At 39.4% G+C, this 21,539-nt stretch overlaps 1 protein-coding gene across 8 annotated transcripts in view; it reads right to left on the reverse strand.

Annotated features, from left to right (window-relative positions):
* Mia2 (MIA SH3 domain ER export factor 2) overlaps positions 1-21,539 on the reverse strand; it is a 71,063-nt gene that overhangs the window by 7,635 nt on the left and 41,889 nt on the right. For 5 of the 8 annotated variants that reach the window (XM_085697602.2, XM_048415814.3, XM_048415813.3 and 2 more), the window contains 12 exons: positions 20,467-20,589; positions 18,205-18,325; positions 16,349-16,395; positions 15,499-15,589; positions 13,160-13,298; positions 12,445-12,546; positions 10,549-10,609; positions 10,040-10,075; positions 8,873-8,940; positions 7,741-7,823; positions 5,279-5,407; positions 1,958-2,113 (listed from right to left, as the gene is read on the reverse strand). In XM_085697602.2, the coding sequence (XP_085553728.2) occupies positions 1,958-2,113; positions 5,279-5,407; positions 7,741-7,823; positions 8,873-8,940; positions 10,040-10,075; positions 10,549-10,609; positions 12,445-12,546; positions 13,160-13,298; positions 15,499-15,589; positions 16,349-16,395; positions 18,205-18,325; positions 20,467-20,589 (1,156 nt within the window). The remainder of the gene's footprint in view (positions 1-1,957; positions 2,114-5,278; positions 5,408-7,740; positions 7,824-8,872; positions 8,941-10,039; positions 10,076-10,548; positions 10,610-12,444; positions 12,547-13,159; positions 13,299-15,498; positions 15,590-16,348; positions 16,396-18,204; positions 18,326-20,466; positions 20,590-21,539) is intronic. The other 3 variants (XM_048415816.3, XM_085697604.2, XM_048415815.3) reach the window with 1 other exon arrangement.

The following is a 21,539-nucleotide window of genomic DNA, read 5'->3' on the forward strand; positions in this document are numbered from 1 at the left end:
CAGAGGACCTGGGTTCAATTCCCAGCACCCACATGGCAGCTCATAACTGTTTGAATTCCAGTTCAAGAGGACTGGCATCCTCACACTGACATACATGCAGGCAAAACGCCAATGCAAATAAAAATAAATCTAAAAAAAAGAGATAGAGACACACCAAGCAATGACTGGTCTAGCTTGAGACCCATGGCACAAGAGGGACCACCCCTGACACTAACTGGAGAGCCAGGATTCAGAGGCTGGATAGCCCAGAGACCTACAATAGAACCTAGGGCAGAATCAAACACAACCAGCAGGAAAAAGTCAATGAAATGATTCCTAATGATACTCTGCTGTACTCATAGACTAGAATCATCATCAGAGAGGCTTCACCCAGCAACCCATGGAAGCAGATGCAGAGACCCACAGCCAAACAGTAGGTGGAGCTCGGAAATCCTGCGAGAAGAGGGGAAGGAATGGAGGAGCCAGAAGGGTCAAGCATCACACACAAACTCACAGAATCAACTAACCAGGGGAGGGGCTCACAGAGACTGAACCAACTATCAGGAAGCCTGTATGTTCTTGTGGAACTCTTAACAGTGGGAGTGGGGATGTCTCTGACTCTTTTAACTGCTTTTGGAACCCTTTTTCTCCTACTGGGTGGCCCTGACCAGATTTAATATGAGGGGAGGTGCCTAGTCTTAGTGTAATTTATATGCCCTGTTTGGTTGATATCCCTGGGAGACCTGCCCTTTTCTGAATGAAGGAGGAATGGATCTGGGGGAGAGGAGAGGTGTGAAGAGCCTGGGAGGAGAGGAAGCAGGGGAAACTGTAATTGGTATGTAATTTATGAAAGAAGTATAAATAAAAAAAGGAGTAGTTGTAATCTAAATTCAACCAGCCACAGCCAGTGTGAGAAAACCCCAGGAAAGAGCTGTGACAAGCTCGACAGCACGTGCAGCAAGAGGTTCAGCTCAGGACGGAAGTGGAGAAAATCGGCCTCTGGAGCGCACAACTTGCTGTTCATGGCTGCAGTCTGAGAACCTGAAGCTCCGGGACTGTACTTGGCATCCACAGACACATCCTCTTGTGGTGGTTTGGATAGGAATGGCCCCCAGAGACTCATATGTTTGAATGCTTGGCCATAGGGAGTGGCGCTTTTAGGATGCATGGCCTTGTTGGTGTCACGGTGGGAGGGAGCTTTGAGGTCTCCTGTGCTCAAGCTACTCCCAGTCTCCTTCTGTTGCCTGCAGATCAAGATATAGAACCAACACCCTGTGTACCTGCATGCCGCCACGCTTCCTGCCACATAAAGGATGAACTAAACCTCGGAAACTAAGCCAGCCCCAATTAAATCTTTTCCTTTATAAGAGATGGTCATGGTGTCTCTTCACAGCAATAGAAACCCCAACTAGGATATCTCTCTACAGGCAAGCCACACCTGGGAAATTTAGAAAGTAGAAGGCAGGTCCTGCACCTGTACATTCCCCTCACTCCCAAGTAGGAGACACCTGCCAGCCAGAAATATGGTCACTCCAGGGAGGATGAGCTGGGTCGTCTCAAGAAAGGTAGGAGAACCTGCTCAGGATGCAGGAGGATTGCTGAGAGTTCAAGCAGCAGTGACAAAGAATTTTAACAATTATATTTGTAAACACACACTTTTTTTTAACCCTTCAAGATACGTAATTAAATTCTGGGTAAGAAATGCTTGCTAAGATGACAATGGAAATTTTTACTGCTGTAGCTCTACATCCCTACATTGTTCAGATTTTCAAAAATAAGCATGTATTATTTGTATAAGCAGTAATAACAATTGGGAAAGATTCCTATAATGTGAACAGTCACCTCATAATACTCTTTTTTCTAAACAGTATCACAATTTTTAAAATAGAGAACACATATGGCCCTCTTTCCTTCCATCACTGTATCCCAAACACAAGATGTTTTACATTTTTGAAAAGTGACTGTTGTCTTCACACACCTGGTGGAGGGGCCATCGCCCTTCGGCCGTGTTCCCACGGAGGTGACAGGGAGCTGTCAGAAGGTGCTCTGGGGGCATCATACACCCTGTCATAGTTTGAATCTCCTCTTTCAATATTCATCTGATGGTCCAGAAAATTCTCAGGGCCTCGTGAGCCTAATTAAAGAAAACCCAGATCTGTATTATCTCAAAAAGTGTCACAAAAGACCACTGTCAAAATCAAGATGCTTTTTCAAAAGTGAATACAAATTCAAACAAAGCTTCCCTGAAATACATTTGATTATGATTCTACCAAAACCATTTCCAAGAAATGGGAAAATAATTTTGCAATGTGTATAAACAAATACTTGCTTGCAGGCTAGAAGAATAGATTAGAGATTAGAGTATTTGCTTAATTAACAGATGGCTCTGAGATCAACCCACAGCACAAAATAAATAAATATCCAACGACACTTGCTTATAAATTCATTCTTAAGGATTACCACCATCATTATTTTATAATTATATCTATAATTATAGCTAATAAATATTGAGTCTGAAAAACACGGTATAGAAGAAAGAAAACTGTAAAGACTTATACTAAGCAAAACTATAAGATAAAAGATAAGGTTTCTGTTGCTTAGGCATGATTTCTATCAGTCATCATAGAGGCTGCACTACTTATCCTGCTGCTAATCAAGTAGCTCCAGACAACAAGAATTCTATGAATGTAAAATATATAGAATTCTGTGAATGTAATAAATCTATCCAACAATGATTATATATTCTGGTAAATCCCCACATCTTTCCTCCGAATCAGTTCATGAGAGGAGGCCGGGAAGGGAGAATGCTCAGGAGTCCACTGGGCTCAGGTATCTCAAGTGAAGCCCACAGGCCTTCGTGAGAGAGTCAAAGATTCTCCTCATCACTCGCCACCAGGACCAAAGTCACAGGCAGCCCAGTGACTAGCAGGTGGACGCTGCAAACCTGAAAACAAGAACGCTCAAAGGGTTTTAAGAACTAGATGTTTACAATTCACCCAATAAAAATAAATTGCTTTCCTCATACACCATCTTATTCAAGCTTTCAAATTTCAAGATAACAAGAGGAAGGAGAAGGAGCGCTCTGCCCTTTCACCGCTCATAGGAAACTTGATCCCAATAAAGCTTTCAGATCTGTTGGTAACTTACCAAGAATTTCTGTAGCTTTTTAATAGACAGGAAACAACCTTGCAAATAATCTGAACACACTGTCACTTAAAAGCAATTAAAGAGAAGAGGAAAGTATTTAAGCAGGAAAGGAGAAAGGAAAGGTAATTTCTGTGATAATTTCAGACATTCATTGGACTACAAGCAATCCTTGACTTACGCAATTCAAATTCCAGTGAGTTAGTTTAGCCAATTAAATATTATTTCTAGGGTACTGTGTTCGGCTATGAATAGCTGCTACCCATGTGTGCTGTGCAAAATTGACTTTGTCTTAATGAACATTCTTCTCTTAATGTAATAAACTGTACAGAAAGTATCAGAAATAACAAAGCGCAATGGCAAATGCATTTATATTGGTATGTAACATGACATGACATGCATTTCTTACAAGTGTAAAAGGTGGTGGCAAGGGAATTGGCCGGTAGCACTAAGCCCAAATCTTAAGCAGACATGTAAATTTAAACACTTAACCCCTTTCTGGAGTGTTCCATACAACCCCCCTAGGACTCCGTGTCTGGCACAATTACTTTCCCTAGAAGTTTCCAGTTCAAAGCCAATACAAGCAAAGCTCTTTCTGAGGTGAACCAGGGCTGGCAGGTGTGGAAACAGTTCCGCATGGAGCAAACTGAGGACCAAGAAGATAGATAACAAGAGGAAACAGACTGAGCTGCTCCTTCACCACAGTACCTAATACTGGGCACCTGGGAACCTGATATTCTCACAAAGAACAGAATTTTAGATGATTTACAATGGCCTTAGGTTTAGCTGAAGAACACAGTTTGCCTGAAAGACTCTAGAATAAGTAGACTCAAGTGTAAAATACTGATGTTTGGTTTATCTTGCTGGGGGTTTTTTGTTGTTGTTGTTTTATTTTTAACATTTTTTTAGCTTTTATGTGCATTAATGTTTTGCCATGGGAAGTTTCAAGACCCCTGGAACTGAAATTACAGACAGCTGTGAGCCGCCATGTGAGTGCTGGGAGTTGAACCTGGGTCCTCTGGAAGAGCAGACAGCACTCTTCACGGCTGAGCCAGCCCTCCAGCCCTACTCCAGCCCTAGTTTGCTGGTTTTTTTTTTTTTGAGTCTCACTTGTTCCTGCCACATATTTAGTTTGTTACATCGCTTACATAAATGATTAGAGACAATTCATTAGCAGGTCCTGCACTTAACACAGCTACGGAAATACAGAAAGAGCAAGGTAAGTACGGGAGCAATGCAGGCAACCCCGGGATAGTCTCTCAAAGTGTCAGCAAGAGTTAGGATTCCTGAAAAGGCCCCATGCAAACTCTGCCTAGACGGGCACTCTGAGTTCCTTCATGATTAAAAAGGGGGGATAGGGGCTTTCATGTTATGATTTACTATTTTTTTAAAAAGTTACTGAACTAAATATATACATATAAAAGTATAGTCTGATCCTATTTCATCAAAATGCATTTTATGCTGGTTATACTGCTATATCTTACATATTCTTTAAAAGGTTTTATGTAGTACAATATAATTTTGAAACATAAACATTGATTCCTCATTATCCAATATAGGCTGAGTATTCCTTACTGGAAATACATGGTGCCATAAGTGTTTGTAATTTTAAATTTGTGTGTGTGCGCGTGTATGCGCTTAAAGACCTTAAGGGTTGAACATCACAAATCCAAAATCTGCAATATGAAATGCTTCAAAATTCACAACTTTTTGAGTGTTTCACCCAAAGTGTCTGCCATTCAGAGCACTCAGGATTTCTGAATTTTCAGAATTGTGATTGCCACCTGCCTTAACCTGTACACAAGAGAAAAACATATCAGAACAGTGTAATATGGAGAGTTTTTGTTTTGTTTTTGAGGCAGAATCTTACTATGCAGCTCTGAATGACCTGGAATTCACTATGCAGACCAGGCTAGCCTCAAACTCACAGAGGTCCTCCTGCTCCTGCCTCCCGACTGCTGGAATTAAAGGTGTGAGCTACCATATCTGGCCCAAGATTCTTTACCCAGTTAAAAAAATAAGTAAATCTATGATAAGTGCAAGGAATGCTTGTACTTTCCAAATGTCTATTTACAGATTATTTTAAAGGTAAGTTGAAATGCAAATGTAAAGGAAGGAAGAAATTTAGAGTAATAAAAATGTTTAAACCATATACCTCTTCCTCCTCCCCCAGGAAGTGAAGGTGAGAGTCTGAGTGGACCCTCCAACAACGTTGGAGGAGAGAGAAAAGCTCTCGTTTCAGATGAAGGTCGGCCCAATGGTGAGGGACCAAATGGGGAGTGCTCTGGAATAATTAAAACAGCAGATGTCAATGCACACAAGTGAGCTGTACCATAAAGTCAGAATCCATTCAACAGCTGTCATCGGGTCATCCTGTGTCAGCTTATGTCTTGTCTGTGCCCTCAAGACTACACAGATTTAAATAGAGAGTGTGGTGTTTTTTAAAGCTTTTCAGCAAATTAGACATTTAGTCAATTAAAATCATACTGTTGTATATATAAATACCTTGAATTCTGTCAGCTTTACACCTATATACAGTGTTCTGACTTTTTTAAGGTTTTACTTCATTTATGTGTGTCTATGTGTGGGGTATTTACAAGTAAGCAGCAATGGCCTGAAAGGCCAGAGGCATTGGATTCCCTAGAGCTGAAGATTACAGGGATCATGAGCTACTCAATATGGGTGCTAGGAACTGAACTCAGGTCCTCTGTAAGACCTTAACAGCTCTTAACAGCTGACCCATCTCTTCAGCCCTGAGAGAGTTCTGATTTTTTAAAATGTGAAGGTAGTAAGGTCTGTGTTAAATATCACTTATTTTTATCTGTGCAATGCTAAGGACAGGCTACAAGCTCTAGAAAAATTTTAAGTGGTTAAATAAGCACAAGTCAAGACATGTTGTATATAAAAACCAACCAACAAACAAAAGAACCACAAACAAAACCAAACCATTAGTTACTGTAAGTAACCACACAAGCTAAACAAAGGATGCTGGCGATGCTTAGGAGTTACTGGAAGACTTAGGGAGCATGAAGTTGGCTTCCCTTTTTTGTTTGCTCATTTTTTATGTTGCTGTTTTATTTGTTTTTTGAAACGATATCATATAGCACTAGCTAGCATGAACTGGTTATATAGACCTGACTGGTCTTTAAACTCACAACGATTAGTCTGTCCTTGACTCAGACTAGGATTAAAGGTGTCTGCCACTATGTACAGATGATGTGGGAATTTGGTGACGGCATACTTCCCGCTATTTCAACCAGGAAGGTTTATAACATGGACTTGTTTTATAAATGGGCTTGATTTAAATCACAGTCAGACAGTTCATGTTCAACCATGAAATGTTTCAGTTAAGTAACTTTTTTTTTTTTGGTTTTTTTGAAATAAAGTTTCTTTCTATATAGCCTTGGCTCTCCTGGAACTTGCTCTGTAGGCAGACTGGCCTCAAGATCCGCCTGCCTCTGCCCCCCCTGCCCCCCACCCGGTGCTGGGATTAAAGGTGTGAGCTACCACTGCCCAGCTAAAAGTCAGATTTTGAAAAGGAAGTAAGTAGATAAAATACTCTGAAGAATTAGAAATTACTTTTAAATTTTACAAGTTAAAGATATTATCACGCATCCAATAATTTGTATGTAATCCAGATAACCAAGAGCCCTGCCATTTTACAAACATAATCGTTCTCCAATTGTGACTACACTTCCAGAGGTAAAAATTCAGCAACAAAAAAGAACTTAAACACCAGGGAATTCACACTTGAGTAAGTCTTATAAAGTGTGTACCTGTTACACCCAAATGGTTTACAAAAAGATTAAAGCATGGTTTACCCTCCCACAGAATCCTGAATTGAATTTAAACAAAAATTCTGCTTGTACACTTGGCACACTTCAAGTTTTGCTACTACTTGATTGAAGTCAATGATCTGATATTTTAAAATGTAAGACACATTTACATTTAATGAAAGTTGACTCTCAAAAATGATTTGCTGAATTCCAAAGGTTATTAAAAATAGATTCTACCTACCAAGACTTCATTTCATAACTATAGGACCTTAATTCCACTTCAACTAAAATCACTCTGAAAATGCTTAGCTGTTTGGACAACATTAAAATGCTCAGTCATGAGTCTGCAGAGGGCTAACAGCACCGTTGAGGGCTAACCTCCCTGGGATGATTAGAATCATCAGCTGTGAACTACATCTGTCCTAACTAAGAATTTTTTGAGTAGCTATGTTAATTCTCACTTTATTCAAGCAAATTTCAAAGTATTGTTAATATGTAAATAGTCACTGCTATTCCACTTAAGTACTTCTCATTCACTGTCCCGGAATCAGCTAACGGTACCTTCTTAAGAGCATTGGGCTGTTCAAGGAGTTGACAGCACTAAACACCTGCCATGACATTTCAATGAGAAAAGGAGATACCAGTCATTTTCATTACTGCTAGAAAAACAAAACCCAGAAACCCAAGCCCAGAGTTAATGAAACAGTTTCAAATAGAATCTTCACTACAAAATCCAAAATATCATAGGTGAAAATGTTAACTTACACTAAAGTAAACTATATACATAATATACATGGATATACAATATGTATTTTAAACAAGGGTTAAAAAAAAAGACTACCTCTGCCAAATGCTGTATTTGGAACATCAAGTGCATAAGGATCTTTTTCTAAAAGTTCAAGTTTAAATTCTGTCTCAGTTAATCTGCAAACAAAGAACAAACATCACTACATTACTCACCCAAAGGAAACACCACATTTTAAGCAAAGACCACTTCCAAAGCAGCTCCTCTCACAAGCTCTACAACACTAAAGAGAGAAAGGCCTACCACTGGTCTGCCTTTCCTCGGTTCCCACACTTCCTGAGGTACTGATGTTTAAAACTGCGTGCCTCTAAATCAAGACTTTAATGGGTGCTGTCCCTCCGAGTCCACATTTCTGAAGTAGAACAGCCAAAATAAACTAGTGCACGTGTCACTTTATAACTACGGAAACTGAGGCAGGGACTTTGACTGCTGGATGAAAAGGCCAGGCTACAGCATAGAACTGCTCTGGGTTACCTACACTTCCCCTTGTAAAACTGGAAATCCCATTAGCTGATATGACTACCTTATTTCTAAACTTTGTATCTTTAAATGTTACATTTTTAAACAAAGGTTATTTAGTTCCTGATTCTTAGACTTGAAATAAAACAACTGTCTGACTTCAATTTCTGAGCTTCGAATTGGAAGACAGAAACCGGCTTTTAATGATGCTAAAAGCAGAGTTTGGCAAGCAAGTGTTAACACTCTACGAGACTGCAATCACCACACATAAAAGCATTTACTCTTCCCTTTTATTGTACAATTTTATTCTTTCTTTCACCTTACTACTGCACAGCAACACCCAACAACAAACCTGGGCTGAGACAGTAAACACTTTTTCTACCTAGTGATGCAGAACACAGATACTCTAAGCATCATTGTGTCAGAAAGAAAGCCTTTCTTTTGCCCACGTTTTTTTTCTCCACTCATACTGGTTTAAATTTTTTAAAGTGACACTTTTTACAGTGTAACTTATAAAAGCTTCTTTAAGGAGTCCCTGTAGTAGCCTAAGGTATTTCAAACAAACAAAAAAACAAAAAACTTCAAACCTGCTAAAACCAACAATATTTCATAACAGATTATGTGGATTTACTACAAACCTTTTCAAATTTAACCTTATACAAGCATTACATAATGAAGAAATTCTTTGAAACTTTTAATGAATACTTACTTTTGTCTATTGTAAGCATTTTCTTTCCTTAAATCATTGAGATTTCTTTCAAAAGTTCGAGCTGCCAGCTTGAAGAAAATAATACATTTTGAAACTATATCTATATAGTTAGACTTAAAGACCAGAGCAACACAAATATCAGCATGACAGCATGCAATACCACAACTAAAAACAGACATGAGTCGATATAAAACACTTTAAATTGAGAGAATTATTCAAAAAGGGAATGAACATAAAGCTGGAGGTTAACTGGCACTTGCTAATGTAGGTTGCTACTAAAATGCAAAGTCCGGGCCTAAAATTATTTGGTGATGTAAATATTCAATCCTATGAAGCATGAGGGCAGTCAATGGAAATGGATGGTCATTATGCCCAGAATTCTGGGAAACTACAAATGTCTAAAACAGCTTCACAGGATGCCAGTATAGTTCATATTTTTAATAACTAAATACAGTAAATGAATCTTGCACATCTATTAAGTATAAAACAATGTACAAAGACTAAGTAGTTTTGATGTTTATGCACGCGTGTGAGTGCAAGTGTTTGTGGTGTGTGTGTATTTGTTAGGAGTGTGAGCACCACGCCCAGCTTAATTATAATAAATACCAAGAACATGCAATATTCCCAAATAATCATTAACAAAGGCAAAACATATGGTGCTGTACATGCTTCCCAGCCACTCTGTGGACTACACAGATTAGATGCAGCATATATGAAACATTAACTAGATCAAATGCAGGAAGTGAGCTTACCATACACAGGTAGACAAAGACTAACATTCTACAACCATTTACAAATAAAGGAACTCAACTTTCAAATTTGCTTTCACTTAAAACTGTGAAACACACATGAGAATTGACTTTAGCCAATGAATAAAACTCAACATTCACAGAAAACATAGCCTAAATATATTTTAGTACTATCAAAAAAGATATTTTTTGCCCAGGCAGTGGTGGTGCATGCCTTTACTCCCAGCACTCAGGAGGCAGAAGCAGATGGATCTATCTCTGACTATTTGTAACATGATTTCATCACTGATAAAATTAATAAAATTAATAAAGTGATTATTTTTTAAATACTACCTATAATTTTTATCTAATCTACAGTAAGTAGTATATTTCCTGAAAGGAATTTGACAAAAGGGCTTTAGGAGAACTTAAAACTTACCCAATTATCATGTGCTTTCTTCTCATGAGAAATAACCTAAAAAAATACAATTATTAAAATTATTCTTAAATAAAAACATTCATTCCCATCACTAATATTTAGGGCACAAACCATAAACTCAAACTGCTCAGGAATCTCTGAAGCAGAACAAGCATTTTGAAAGCATACTCTCATGTATACGTATGCTCTGCTCTACTCAACGGTTAAACAAAAACTGAATGGAAATTTCTTTAATGCCAACAAACTTCATGTGATGATCAACTATGAGAGTTTGCAAGGAACAGAAAACAAGCACAACATGGGACTGCAGTGGTGACAGGCATTATCTGGGCTACGTAATCCTCATTCCCAAAGAGAGAAAAGTCTCAGAATTCTTTGATTTCAGCATCTTTGGTTCCCTGGGAATCTTTCTCAGGTTTATGAAACATCTCAGAAGGGATGGAAGCTACAGTCCTGCAGCCACTCTAGAGTCAGAGTGCTCTCACTGTGTGCACGACGGGCACACGTACCTGTCCTTGAAGAGAATGGACCGTTTTCTCCATTTCTTCTTCGAGATCCTTGGCGCGCTGTCTATAAGGAACAAGTAGTAACATATAAGGAATGAGAGCACATAACTATAAAATACAGAGTGTTCTACCTTAAGTATAACCCCGAGACTCATCTGTCGACGCTGACAGATTTTAAAGAGCATCTTTCCCTCCCCTAATTCTAACTTCAGCTAACCCTTGTGAGCACTACTGCTTGAATGGGGCTCAAACAGCATCACTTATATGCTTATATGATCTTAAGCATATGATCTTAAGCTTATATGATCATGAGGACTTATATGATCCTCAAGGCTTCATCCAGCCTGGCCTTGACCCCAGTTATAATCTTCCTATCTCTGCTTCCTAAGTGAAGGAGTCACTGGCAACGCCTGATCCTCAGGTTTTCATTTTCAGGACAAGGAATCCTGGAAGATTAACTCAGGTCCTGTAATCCTGACAGAGTCCCAGGGAAGAAACTCTTTTTCTTTTTTTTGTTTTTTTTTTTTGTTTGTTTGTTTGGTTTTTTGTTTTTCAAGACAGAGTTTCTTTGCATAGTCCTGGCTATCCTGGAACCCGTTCTGTAGACCAGGCTGGCCTCAAACTCACAGAGAGTTGGGAGGCCAAGTGCTGGGATAAAGGAGTGTGACACCACCGCCTGGCACAGGAGAGCCACTCTAAAAAGTGAAAACATAACTAACTGCCTTTATGAGACAAAAAAAGCAATTCTTCCTTTTAGACAAAATGCAAGTTTACTCTTCCCTAGGTAAGGAGATGCTCTATGACAAACTGCTGCAGTGTGCTTCTTTTTAACAGACATTCTAGTGCCTCCCTATATCCACTGAGGACTGGATGCAGGATGCCCCTCTGTATGCTGTGAATATGTTTTATTACCATTAGTTAATAAAGAAGCTGCTTTGGCCTATGGCAGGGCAGAATATAGATAGGCAAGAAAACTAAACTGAATGCAGGGAGAAAGAAGGTGGAGTCAGGGAGACGCCATGTAGCTGCTGAAGGAGAAAGACTAGAACATTAATGGTAAACCACAACTCTCATGGTAAAATACAAATTAGAAATGGGTTAACTTAAGATGTAAGAGCTAGCTAGGAATATGCAGCTGGCTAAACAGTGTTATAATTAATATAATTTCTGCATGAATATTCAGGTCTGGGCAGCTTGGAAATGAACGTGGTCTCTATTTACAGAATGAACCAAAAACCATAGCTAAGCATTTACTAAAATGCTAAGTGTGCCTTGTTTACTTAGTGGCACACTTACTGAATGTTAATAGTGTGTTCATTCTTCCCCATTTGAACAAAGCCCAATGAATAAGCTTTAATTAAACTGGTCTCTCCATTTCCTTCTTTGAGACAGGGTCTCATGTAGCCCAAGGTGGCTTCAAACTCACTCTTACCCAAGGTTGGGCCTGATCTTGTGATCATTCTGTTCCACCTCCCAGTGCTACCACATAGCACTCATATTTACAAACTTCTTAACATTAACATAAAATATGTCTATCTTTTAAATATATATTTAAAGTATATATACATATACATGTATATATATAGTCCCTGAAAAGAAAACCTTTTCCTTTTTATATTTTCTGAATATCTGCAAAATACCAAGAAATTCAAATGCAAAGTAATGAAATAAAAATAAGCCAATCCACTGGGTGGTGGAGGCACACACCTTCAGTTCCAACACACAGGAGGCAAAGGCAGGTGAATCTCTTGAGTTCAAGGCCAGCCTGGTTTACAGAGTGAGTTCCAGGTAATTCAGGGATACAGAAAGAAACCTTGTCTCAAAACAAACACAGAAACAAATGCCATTTTGTTACTGTTTCCTGCTGCTGAGCATCCCACAAGAGAGAGAACTCCATACCTGTAGGTCTCCAGCTCCTGGGTCGCATGGCTGATCCTCTCATCTACTTTGGAAAGTTTTTCCTCTTTCTCTAATCGGTAATTTTCCTCTACTGTCAATTTCCTTAAAACAAAAAGTATTTTATTCCTCTTAAAGTATATAATAACTATAATCAACTACACTTTTAAAAACACATCAGAACTGGTGCATCCCACAAAGCAATTTGCACACACCGCTGCACAGGCAGAGGGTAAAATGCCAACAGATTAAAGGTTCAGAAAGTCAAGAAGCTTTGATGGTGAGACAAATATGGGACGCACAAGAGGCATTTGATGATGATGAGCAGCTGCCCTGTCGTTTCCTATCTAGAACAAGGAGCACTGAGCAAGACTAACTTGGAGAAGAGAAAGGAATCAGTTTTACATACGCCAGGCAGTTCCATCCAAAGAGATCACTCAGATTCCCTGACCCAGCTTGTCAGCATTAGTTTAAGGCGTTAATTTGATAAATGCTTAGAAGACATTAAAGAATTTGCGAGACAGCTTGGAAACTCCAACATCATTTACATTTTCTTCCAGGAAGAAAAACAGGCTTCAAGATGAAAGAACATTCTTAAAAGTGAATGATGCAATCGAATTGATAAGGTCCAATGATTCCATGTTTAAGGTCCTGAACATGCAACAGACTGTAAGGCCACTTCCCGTGCCGTCTGATGGAGTCACTGAGCACGTCTCACCTGTGAAGCTTCATCTCGTTTTCTTGGTACAGTTCAGTCATCACTTTGAGTTTCTGCTGCAGCTTCTGCTTCTCGTTTTCCAACTGCATGCGTTCTGACTCCAGAGATACATTCTCAGACTCCAGACTTCTGACACGCTCTAGAGAAATGTTTGAAGTCAAAAAGGTACAAAACTAAAGGAATTTTCATAAAAATAAAACCTATTAAAGACAGACAAGATAGGACATGCCCGAGGTGATACAACTGTAGACAATTACTACAGATATAGCAAACTAAACTTTCTCCAGCAACAACAGAAAACCTGTGACATATTGTTTGCCTAATTGCTTTTCACTATTTTAACTGAGATGCTACATACGCTATTTTAAATTGTTAATATTATTAATATGAGGATCTCCTAAACCTTCAACAAACTAATGCTAGCATCTAATTTCCAACCTTAGAGGTAACAGCACTGAAGGAAGGCTATGGAGGATGAGTTTCAAAGGCAGGTATTTCAACTCAGCATTCGCTATTTCACATGCTAAATGTCTTACAACCTAATGAGAAGTCATCTTGGGAACTTGATGTTCAGACTGGTGGACAGAGCCCAGAGGCAGAGCACTCGCTGGAACACACCAAGTCCTGGGTTCAGTCTCCAGTACCACAGCAACCCAGTCTTCTGTTAAAGCAGAAACCTTTACGTTGTCACTCAAGCTGGCGGATAACAGATGCTCATCTTCTAGCTCAGTGAGACAATGTCTCAAACAAGATTGAGACTGGAAAGAATAATGACTTTAACTTTATTTCAACTGCTCAACTACTTAATCACCCACAAAACTGGGGAGATGGCTCAGTCAGTAAGGCACTGGCCATACAAACATGAGGTCCTGAGTTCGGGTCCCCAGCACCCACATAAAATACAGGTAACAAAACAAATGTAAGCCCTGTTACAGTGCTGAGAAAGCAAAAGTAGAATTTCTGGGACTCCTGGGCAGCTGTTCTAGCCAAAGCAACATGCTCCAGGTTTTGTGAGACCCTTTCTCAACCAACAAGGTGAAAAGCAACTGAAGAAAACCCTGAACACAGATGAACACACACACATACAAGTGGAAATGAACAATTCTAAGTAATTGTGAATTCTGTATAAACCAGCACACCACTGTTTTTTAAAATCTCATTTCTCTTTCATTATAATTACTATAACACTAAACAGCGCTAATATTAAGGAACCAAGAAGGGAACCTCAACTCTGACCTCCTCTAAAGCACCCCAAAACATACGTGAGTCAATCTAACATAGGACAAGATGCACTAGGAAATCATAACCAACATGGAAAAGTTTAGTAATTATATGTAATGGTATGCAATTATTCTAAAATGCCAGTTAACTAAACATACATATCCAAAGAACAGTGTGAAAATACATTAACAGTAATGGTACATGTGCATGAAATCATGCATAGGTGTTTTCTGCAGAACTGTGCATCAGAAAAAAAAATTGTCCGTCTGTGCTGTCACCTAGCAGAGAAACCAGTGCTGGCTATAAGAAGCTCTGCTGCAACTGAATGATACCTAATACAAAGAAGCCTTACAAACGTGAGTTCTATAATCTGAATACACTCTAGTTCTCACCTTACTTTATTTTACTTTACAACTTTTCAAAATGTGTGTGTGTGTGTGTGTGCACACTCATGAGCCTGCATGCTCAGGCAGGCAAAGGCCAGAGCACAACTACCAGGGGTCAGTTCTCTCCTTCCACTGGGGAGTGAATTTCCGTCATCAGCCACTATTGAAAATCAATTTCTCAATTGAAAAAACAACTGTAAAGAAAATTTTAAGTTCGATACTTTTTAACATCTAAAACTATACCAAACTACTGCACGGTGGTTTGAATGAAAATGGCACCATAGGCTCGTAGGGAGCAGCACTATTATGAGGAAGCTGTCACTGAGGGTCTCTTCCTGCTGCCTGCAGTTCTAGATGTAGAACTCCTGGCTCTTTCTCCAGCACCATGTCTGCCTCTGTGTCACTATAATGACAATGAACAACTCTAAAATTGATCTTGGAACAAGTATGGTCTACTACTTTAAATTATGTATATAGTTTATTTACTGGCACTAAAACTTTGAACCGTAAGTCAGCCCCAATTAAATGTTTTCCTTCTAAGAGCTGCCATGGTCGTGGTGTCTCTTCACTGCACAGGAACTCTAACTCAGATGTACCATAATCCACAGTCCTACACGCTTTAAAAACTATTTCATAAACGTAAGAGAAATGGAAATGCCTTTGCCAACAACAGCAAAACTCTCAGAATTAATTCATTCTCTTTAAGGAGAAAAGCCATTGAGAAAACCTTACCTGTAAGATTCATTTTTATTTTATCTACTTCAGATATTTGAGTGTAAATTTGGTTTCTTTCTCCTTCTAAGGCTTTTAAAGATGCACTCAACTTTAAAGAAAGATGAAAAAAGCAATAATCAGCTACAAAAGATACACACATCTCCCAATCCGTCCCACAATGCACTGCAGCTATTTTCTCTCTGATGATGTCAAACATACAGCCATTAGTGCAGTGCTAAAGCAGCCTTCACACTACATTATCAGGCCTTCTCACTCAGGTTAGCTAAAAACAGGGAGAAGCAATAAACCAGAAGAAAGCAGACCTATTATTTACTTCTCAAAATAGAATATGGAGCCATTGGGGTAAGAAAATAATAAAACCTGAAGGAAAACACTGCACAGAGGAACTATGAGATAAATACGTTAACATTTTAAAGCATCTGTAACTGAAGGAATGAGTGCAGAACTTGAACTTTTCCAAATTCTATAATTATGTGAATTTCTAAAGTTAACAGAAAAAAAGCAATTGATAAAGAAACCTCTAGGGGTTGGAGAGACAGTTCAGTGGTTAAGGGTACTGGTTACTCTTCCAGAAAAGCCGGGTTCAATTCCCAGCACCCACATGGCAGCTCACAACTGTCTGTAACTCCAGTTTCAGAGAATATGACACCCTCACACATACATGCTGGCAAAACACCAATGCAGATAAAATAAATTAATCTAAAAAACAGAAAATTCTAATCATTTCTCATATAACCTTATAAGGAAGCAATAAAAGCAATGTTTAACTTAGTTACTAAGGACAGACAGATTTAACCCCTGCTGTAGGTCCTCCCCATCATCTTTATATTTACAAAATAATACAAACCTTACTAGCATAAATCAACTCCTCCAAAGCTCCCTTCAGCTGAATACCTACAGCAAAAAATAAAACTATAATTATTGAGGACATCCAAATGAATGTATTAGTTCCTCAGCTAGTCTTACAACCCCACTTCTTGCTACAATGAACAAGTTGGAGCTGAGCTTAGCACCTCTTGCCTTCAATCCCAATACTCCAAAGCTAGACAAAGGGATTACCATGAGTTTGAGGCCAGACGGGAGCTATACAGTGAATTTTGAGCCAGCTTTGAGCTATGGTGAGATACTGTCTCACAAAAACAGTAATCAAAATAAATATAATAATTTGTATAAGGTAGAGTGACCTCCTCTCAGGAAACTAAACATTAAAAACAATCAAAGTACTACAGAGTCCCAACAAGAACTGAATAGTCGTACCTAAACACTGGCCACAGACTCAACTATGTTAGATGTTTACGGCATTACAGCATCCAAACTAGTAGTGAACCATGGCTCAAAATTAAGCATAAATTCTAAAAAAAAAAACAAACTATTTCTTATATGATAAAGTAAAAATAAAAAACTAAAAATATAACAGTTCCTGTTATCTGTTTCAGGAGCAGTTTGTCCATCTGCCCGAATGCCAAGCACTCCCACCACCTCATACAGCTGGACTCTCCAGTAGATCTTTCTTCACCTCTTCAGAGTTGTAGCCTCCTTCTTCTTTGTCCCATGTATCCTACATCTCTTCATCACAACTTTAAAACACACAATTCCTGAGTTCTATATTGCCTGTGATCCTGATGGCAGGAGGCCATCTCCCACTGTCCTGCTGCCTGCCGGAGATGCGACCCACCCTCAATCTGTTCACTACTCATTACTCAGCCATCTCAGACAATCTGTTCCAGCGCTGGGAGAGAAAGCAACTACTCCCATCACTTCCCAACAGTATACTGCAATACGTATCCTATTTTATTACTGATTCTCTAAGTCTCTTACTGTGGCTAAGAAATAAACTTCTAAAAGTCCATGAGAATAGGAGAGAGCACAGTACACAGAGTGGTTCACTCAGCACTACCTACAGTTTTAGGTCCCCACTAGACAACTTGAAAACTATGTCTGTGAGTTGAGAAGTCTACTCATCATACAACAGGTCAGGGAGTCAAGACAGAGGACACAAAGTTCAAAGAATCACCACTGCAGGTGGGCAGTGGTAGCACATACTTTTAATGGCACTTGGGAAGCAAAGGCAGGCAGACCTTTGAATTCGAGGCCAGTAGGATCTATAGAGGAAGTTCAAGGCCAGAATGGTGTACAGAGTGAGTTCTGGGAAAGCCAAGACTATACAGAAAAACCCTATCTTGAAAAATAAAATACAAAACAAGCAAACAAAGGAATCACCACTGAAATTAATTAAGCCTAGGGTACATGGGACCTTCTGGGATTATTTTTAATTTTTTTAATTGTATTCTGCACTCTTTTCAAATTAAATTTTAATGAGTCAAAGGAATTGGTTTGAAAATACAGTAAATAGCTAAATGAACCTTAGTTTTATGACTGCCACAATATAACCAGCAACTGCAGTCACAATTTGTGGCCAAGATTAACATACTATAATCTGTCTAAAGCAAAGGCTTTCTGAATTACAGCTATTCTGACATCCATGTGACTAGCAATAAAGATAGGCACCAGAGTGGTTATGATCCAAGTCTTTAAGTGTTGTAATGAAGAGATGTATGACACATGGGACAAAGGAGGTGAAGAAAGATCTACTGGAGAGTGCACAGCATTTCGGGCAGATGGACAGAATGTGCCAAGTACAAGTGTACGAGGAGCATGGCTCACACGTGGAATGAAGAGGACGCAAGGAGCCAGCCACCATACCTGAGTGCACAGCATTTTCTAGGTCTTTCTTCACTTCCAAACCGAGATTACCATCTTCTGCTGCGTCTTCTCCAAGGACAGCAGTCCAGACTTTCATCTTTACCAGGTTGTCCATCAGTGACTGACATTGAGCAAAAGGGGAAAACAGAAAGAAAGTAGTGACTGGCGCTGATAACTTTAGAATTCAGAACTTAGCAGTAGTTTCTAATGCAGTCCCAGGCCAACGAGGGTTCGGCAGGTAAAGGTATCTGCCATTAAACCTGATGACCTCAGTTTGAACTCCAGGACCCACATGGTAGACAGAGAACTGCCTCCCAAAAGCGGTCCTCTGAGCTCCATACACACATCATGGCATGCACATACCCCACACATACATACACAAATGAGTTTTAAAATAGAATAAAGAAATTTTAAATCAATCCACATAAATTTCTCATGTGTTCTAATTTGCTACCTGCCATTAAGGTATGTAAATAGTCGTTTGTGAAACTGCAACATTAATTTACTATTAAACATTAAAAAATAAAAAGCAAAACTTGCTGAGCATAGTACAGCATCTTTAATCCCAGGACTCAAAAGGCACAGCAGGCAGATCTCTGTGCCATCCTACTCTACAAAGTGAGTGCCTTTCATCCAAAAGAGGAGGGGGAGGGGAAGGGGAGGAGGGAGGAGGGAGGGGGAGGGGAGGGGGAGGGGGGAGGGGAAGAATCCTGAAGTTTAGAAGGAAGGAAGTTCAGAGGAAGGAAAGGACAGCGTCCCTAAGCACCCAGAACACTGGCTCCAGGGCGCCACCACCACTGCAAGGATACAGACTGCATGGGTGTTCGAGTCCGTTTACAGAAGATAACAGTATTTGCATATGACCTATATGCATCTTCCTGTGTACACCAAATTGCTCTTAGATTACTTGTAATAATATAACACGAATGCTACATTAACAGTTGCTATATCATTCTGTATCTTTTAGAGAATGATGGGAAAAGTTTGCACATGAACATAACAGTCGCAATTACTCTTCTTTTGTTTACTATTAGTGTTTGTTTTGATGTGCCTGCGTAGGGGCAACCACATGAAGATCAGAGGACAATGAAGTCAGTTGGTTTTCTCCTTTACTTTTATGTGGTTCTGGGGATCAAACTCTGGTCATTAGTTTATGATGCAGGCATTTTTACTCAATAAACCCTCTCATCAGCCCAAAATTGTTAAGAGCACCATTCTGTGACTGGTTGAACTCAGAGAGCTAGAAAAGGCAGATAGAGAGTCCACGATATGGCAAACTGAATAAAATTAAAGCTAGAATCTCTTAAAAACATTTCTTATTATTTCATTTCATTTATTTATTTAGGTGGGAAGCAACATATGTGCTGAGGCATGTGCACGAAGGTCAGGACAACTCATGAGAGTCAATTCTCTCCCTCTACAATGTGAGTCCTAAGGACCAAATGAACTCGGAGTCAGAGGAGGGCACAGCAAGTCCTTTCACCCACTGAGTACTCTCAGCGATCCACGTAATGTCAGGAATTTTATTCCTACAATTGGAGTCAAGTTCCAGTCAAGTGTGTGTGTGTGACCCGAGAGCCACTTGTATGGGTTCAGGTACACATGCCACAACAAACCTACAGAGGTCAGAAGACAACCTTTGGGGGTCAGTTCATTCCGTTTCACCTGGCTTGAGACAGGTCTCTTGCCACTATGTAAGCCAGACTAGCTGGCCCTCAAGCCCCGGCAGTGTCCAGCTTCTTCCTCCACCTCTACTACAGGGCACTGGCACAGTGTCTACACTGGCACAGTGTCTACACTATGCTATATATCCAGCTTCTAGGATTCTGGGATCTGAACTCACATCATCAGGCTTATGAAACTCGTGACTTATCCAGTGATGTCACCACCCCATCCTGAGTTTCAATTTTTTAAAAAGCTTTTTTATCAACAAAATAAGGAACACAAACTTAGTAGAGATAGTGAGAATATTCAGTCAATACATATAAACTACAAACAATTTTTCAGCGTTTTCTTAACCAACAGTAGCAGATGTCAGCAAGAAGAGGTAAAAATCATTTTCTGTTTTAATTTCTTGATAAATACCAGGCTAAAATCCCGGAGGAGAAAGACATGGGAGTGTTAGCACACATATTTGTGAATCTTCAAGAATGGATGTGACAAAAGACACAACAGCAATAAAAGCTTTAACAGCATTTGAATTTCCATTAAGTATAAAACTGTGGCCAAGTAGCCACTAACACCAAAGAAAAGAGCCAGTACCTTGATCTGATTTTCTTTTTCATTTAGAACTTGCTCTTCCTGCACTTTGGATTCTTCAAACGTTACTTTCTGGTTATCAAGTTCATTCATTTGTTCTCTCACTGCTTCGGCCTCCTGTGACAGCTGGTATGAAAACAGTAACAAGGATGTGAAAGATAGCACAATGTTTAGATACATTTATTTAAATGTTTAGATGTATCATTAAATGATAGTACGAAGGTAGGGCTGCTACTTAGAAAGGAAGTCAGATGTGGCTCTCTTTTGTAAAGAACTTTTAAAACAGGAGACTGTGGAGTAACAAATATTTTCCAACTGATTTAAAAGGTCATTTTTTTTTATCAAGTACAAAGTTTCTGACACACGCTTATCTGAAAGTCTATCTTTGTATGCCATATAATATGCCAGAGCTCACTCACCTTAATGATACAGTTTTAGTTACCATGCTGTTTTACTCAGGGTTATCTGAAGATAGGTAACCCCCAAGAATACTATTAATCTGGAACAGATATTTTACAGATAACCCCAGCCTGAACTGCACTGTGAGTTCCAGTCTAGCCTGGGCTACATGGAGGAGAGGTACTTTTGATTATAGCATGAGAAATTTACAATAGGCATTGTCACTATCACATTCTCTGAAATATAAGATGGCATAACAAAAATGTAAAAGGAAAAGGCATCAACCCCCCCCCAAAAAGGAAAGAGAAATGAGGAAAAGAAAATTAGAGATGAGACACAATTGTGTCTACTGTCCACAAACAATAGACTGAAGAAACCTAAGCAAGTTGGAAAGTAGAAAATAAGATGATTTGACACAATCCAGAAAGGCTCAAGATTTGAAAGCAGTAATAACAGCGATAAGTAGAAACCAAACAGAAGAACTGGGGCCTGGAGAACTAGTGAGTAATAAGAGCACTCATGCTCGATTCCCTGCACCTGCACCTGCACCTGCGCAGTTCACAGCTGCCTCGAATCCCAGAGGGTCTAATGTCCTCTTCTTGCTGTCATGGCTGCCTGTACACATATGCACATACCAACACATAGGAACACACACATACATGGCTCCTGTCCCTCTC

The sequence above is a fragment of the Myodes glareolus genome, chromosome 11, assembly GCF_982192425.1.
Source record: "Myodes glareolus chromosome 11, mMyoGla1.1, whole genome shotgun sequence".
In the NCBI taxonomy this organism is placed as follows: Eukaryota; Metazoa; Chordata; class Mammalia; order Rodentia; family Cricetidae; genus Myodes; species Myodes glareolus.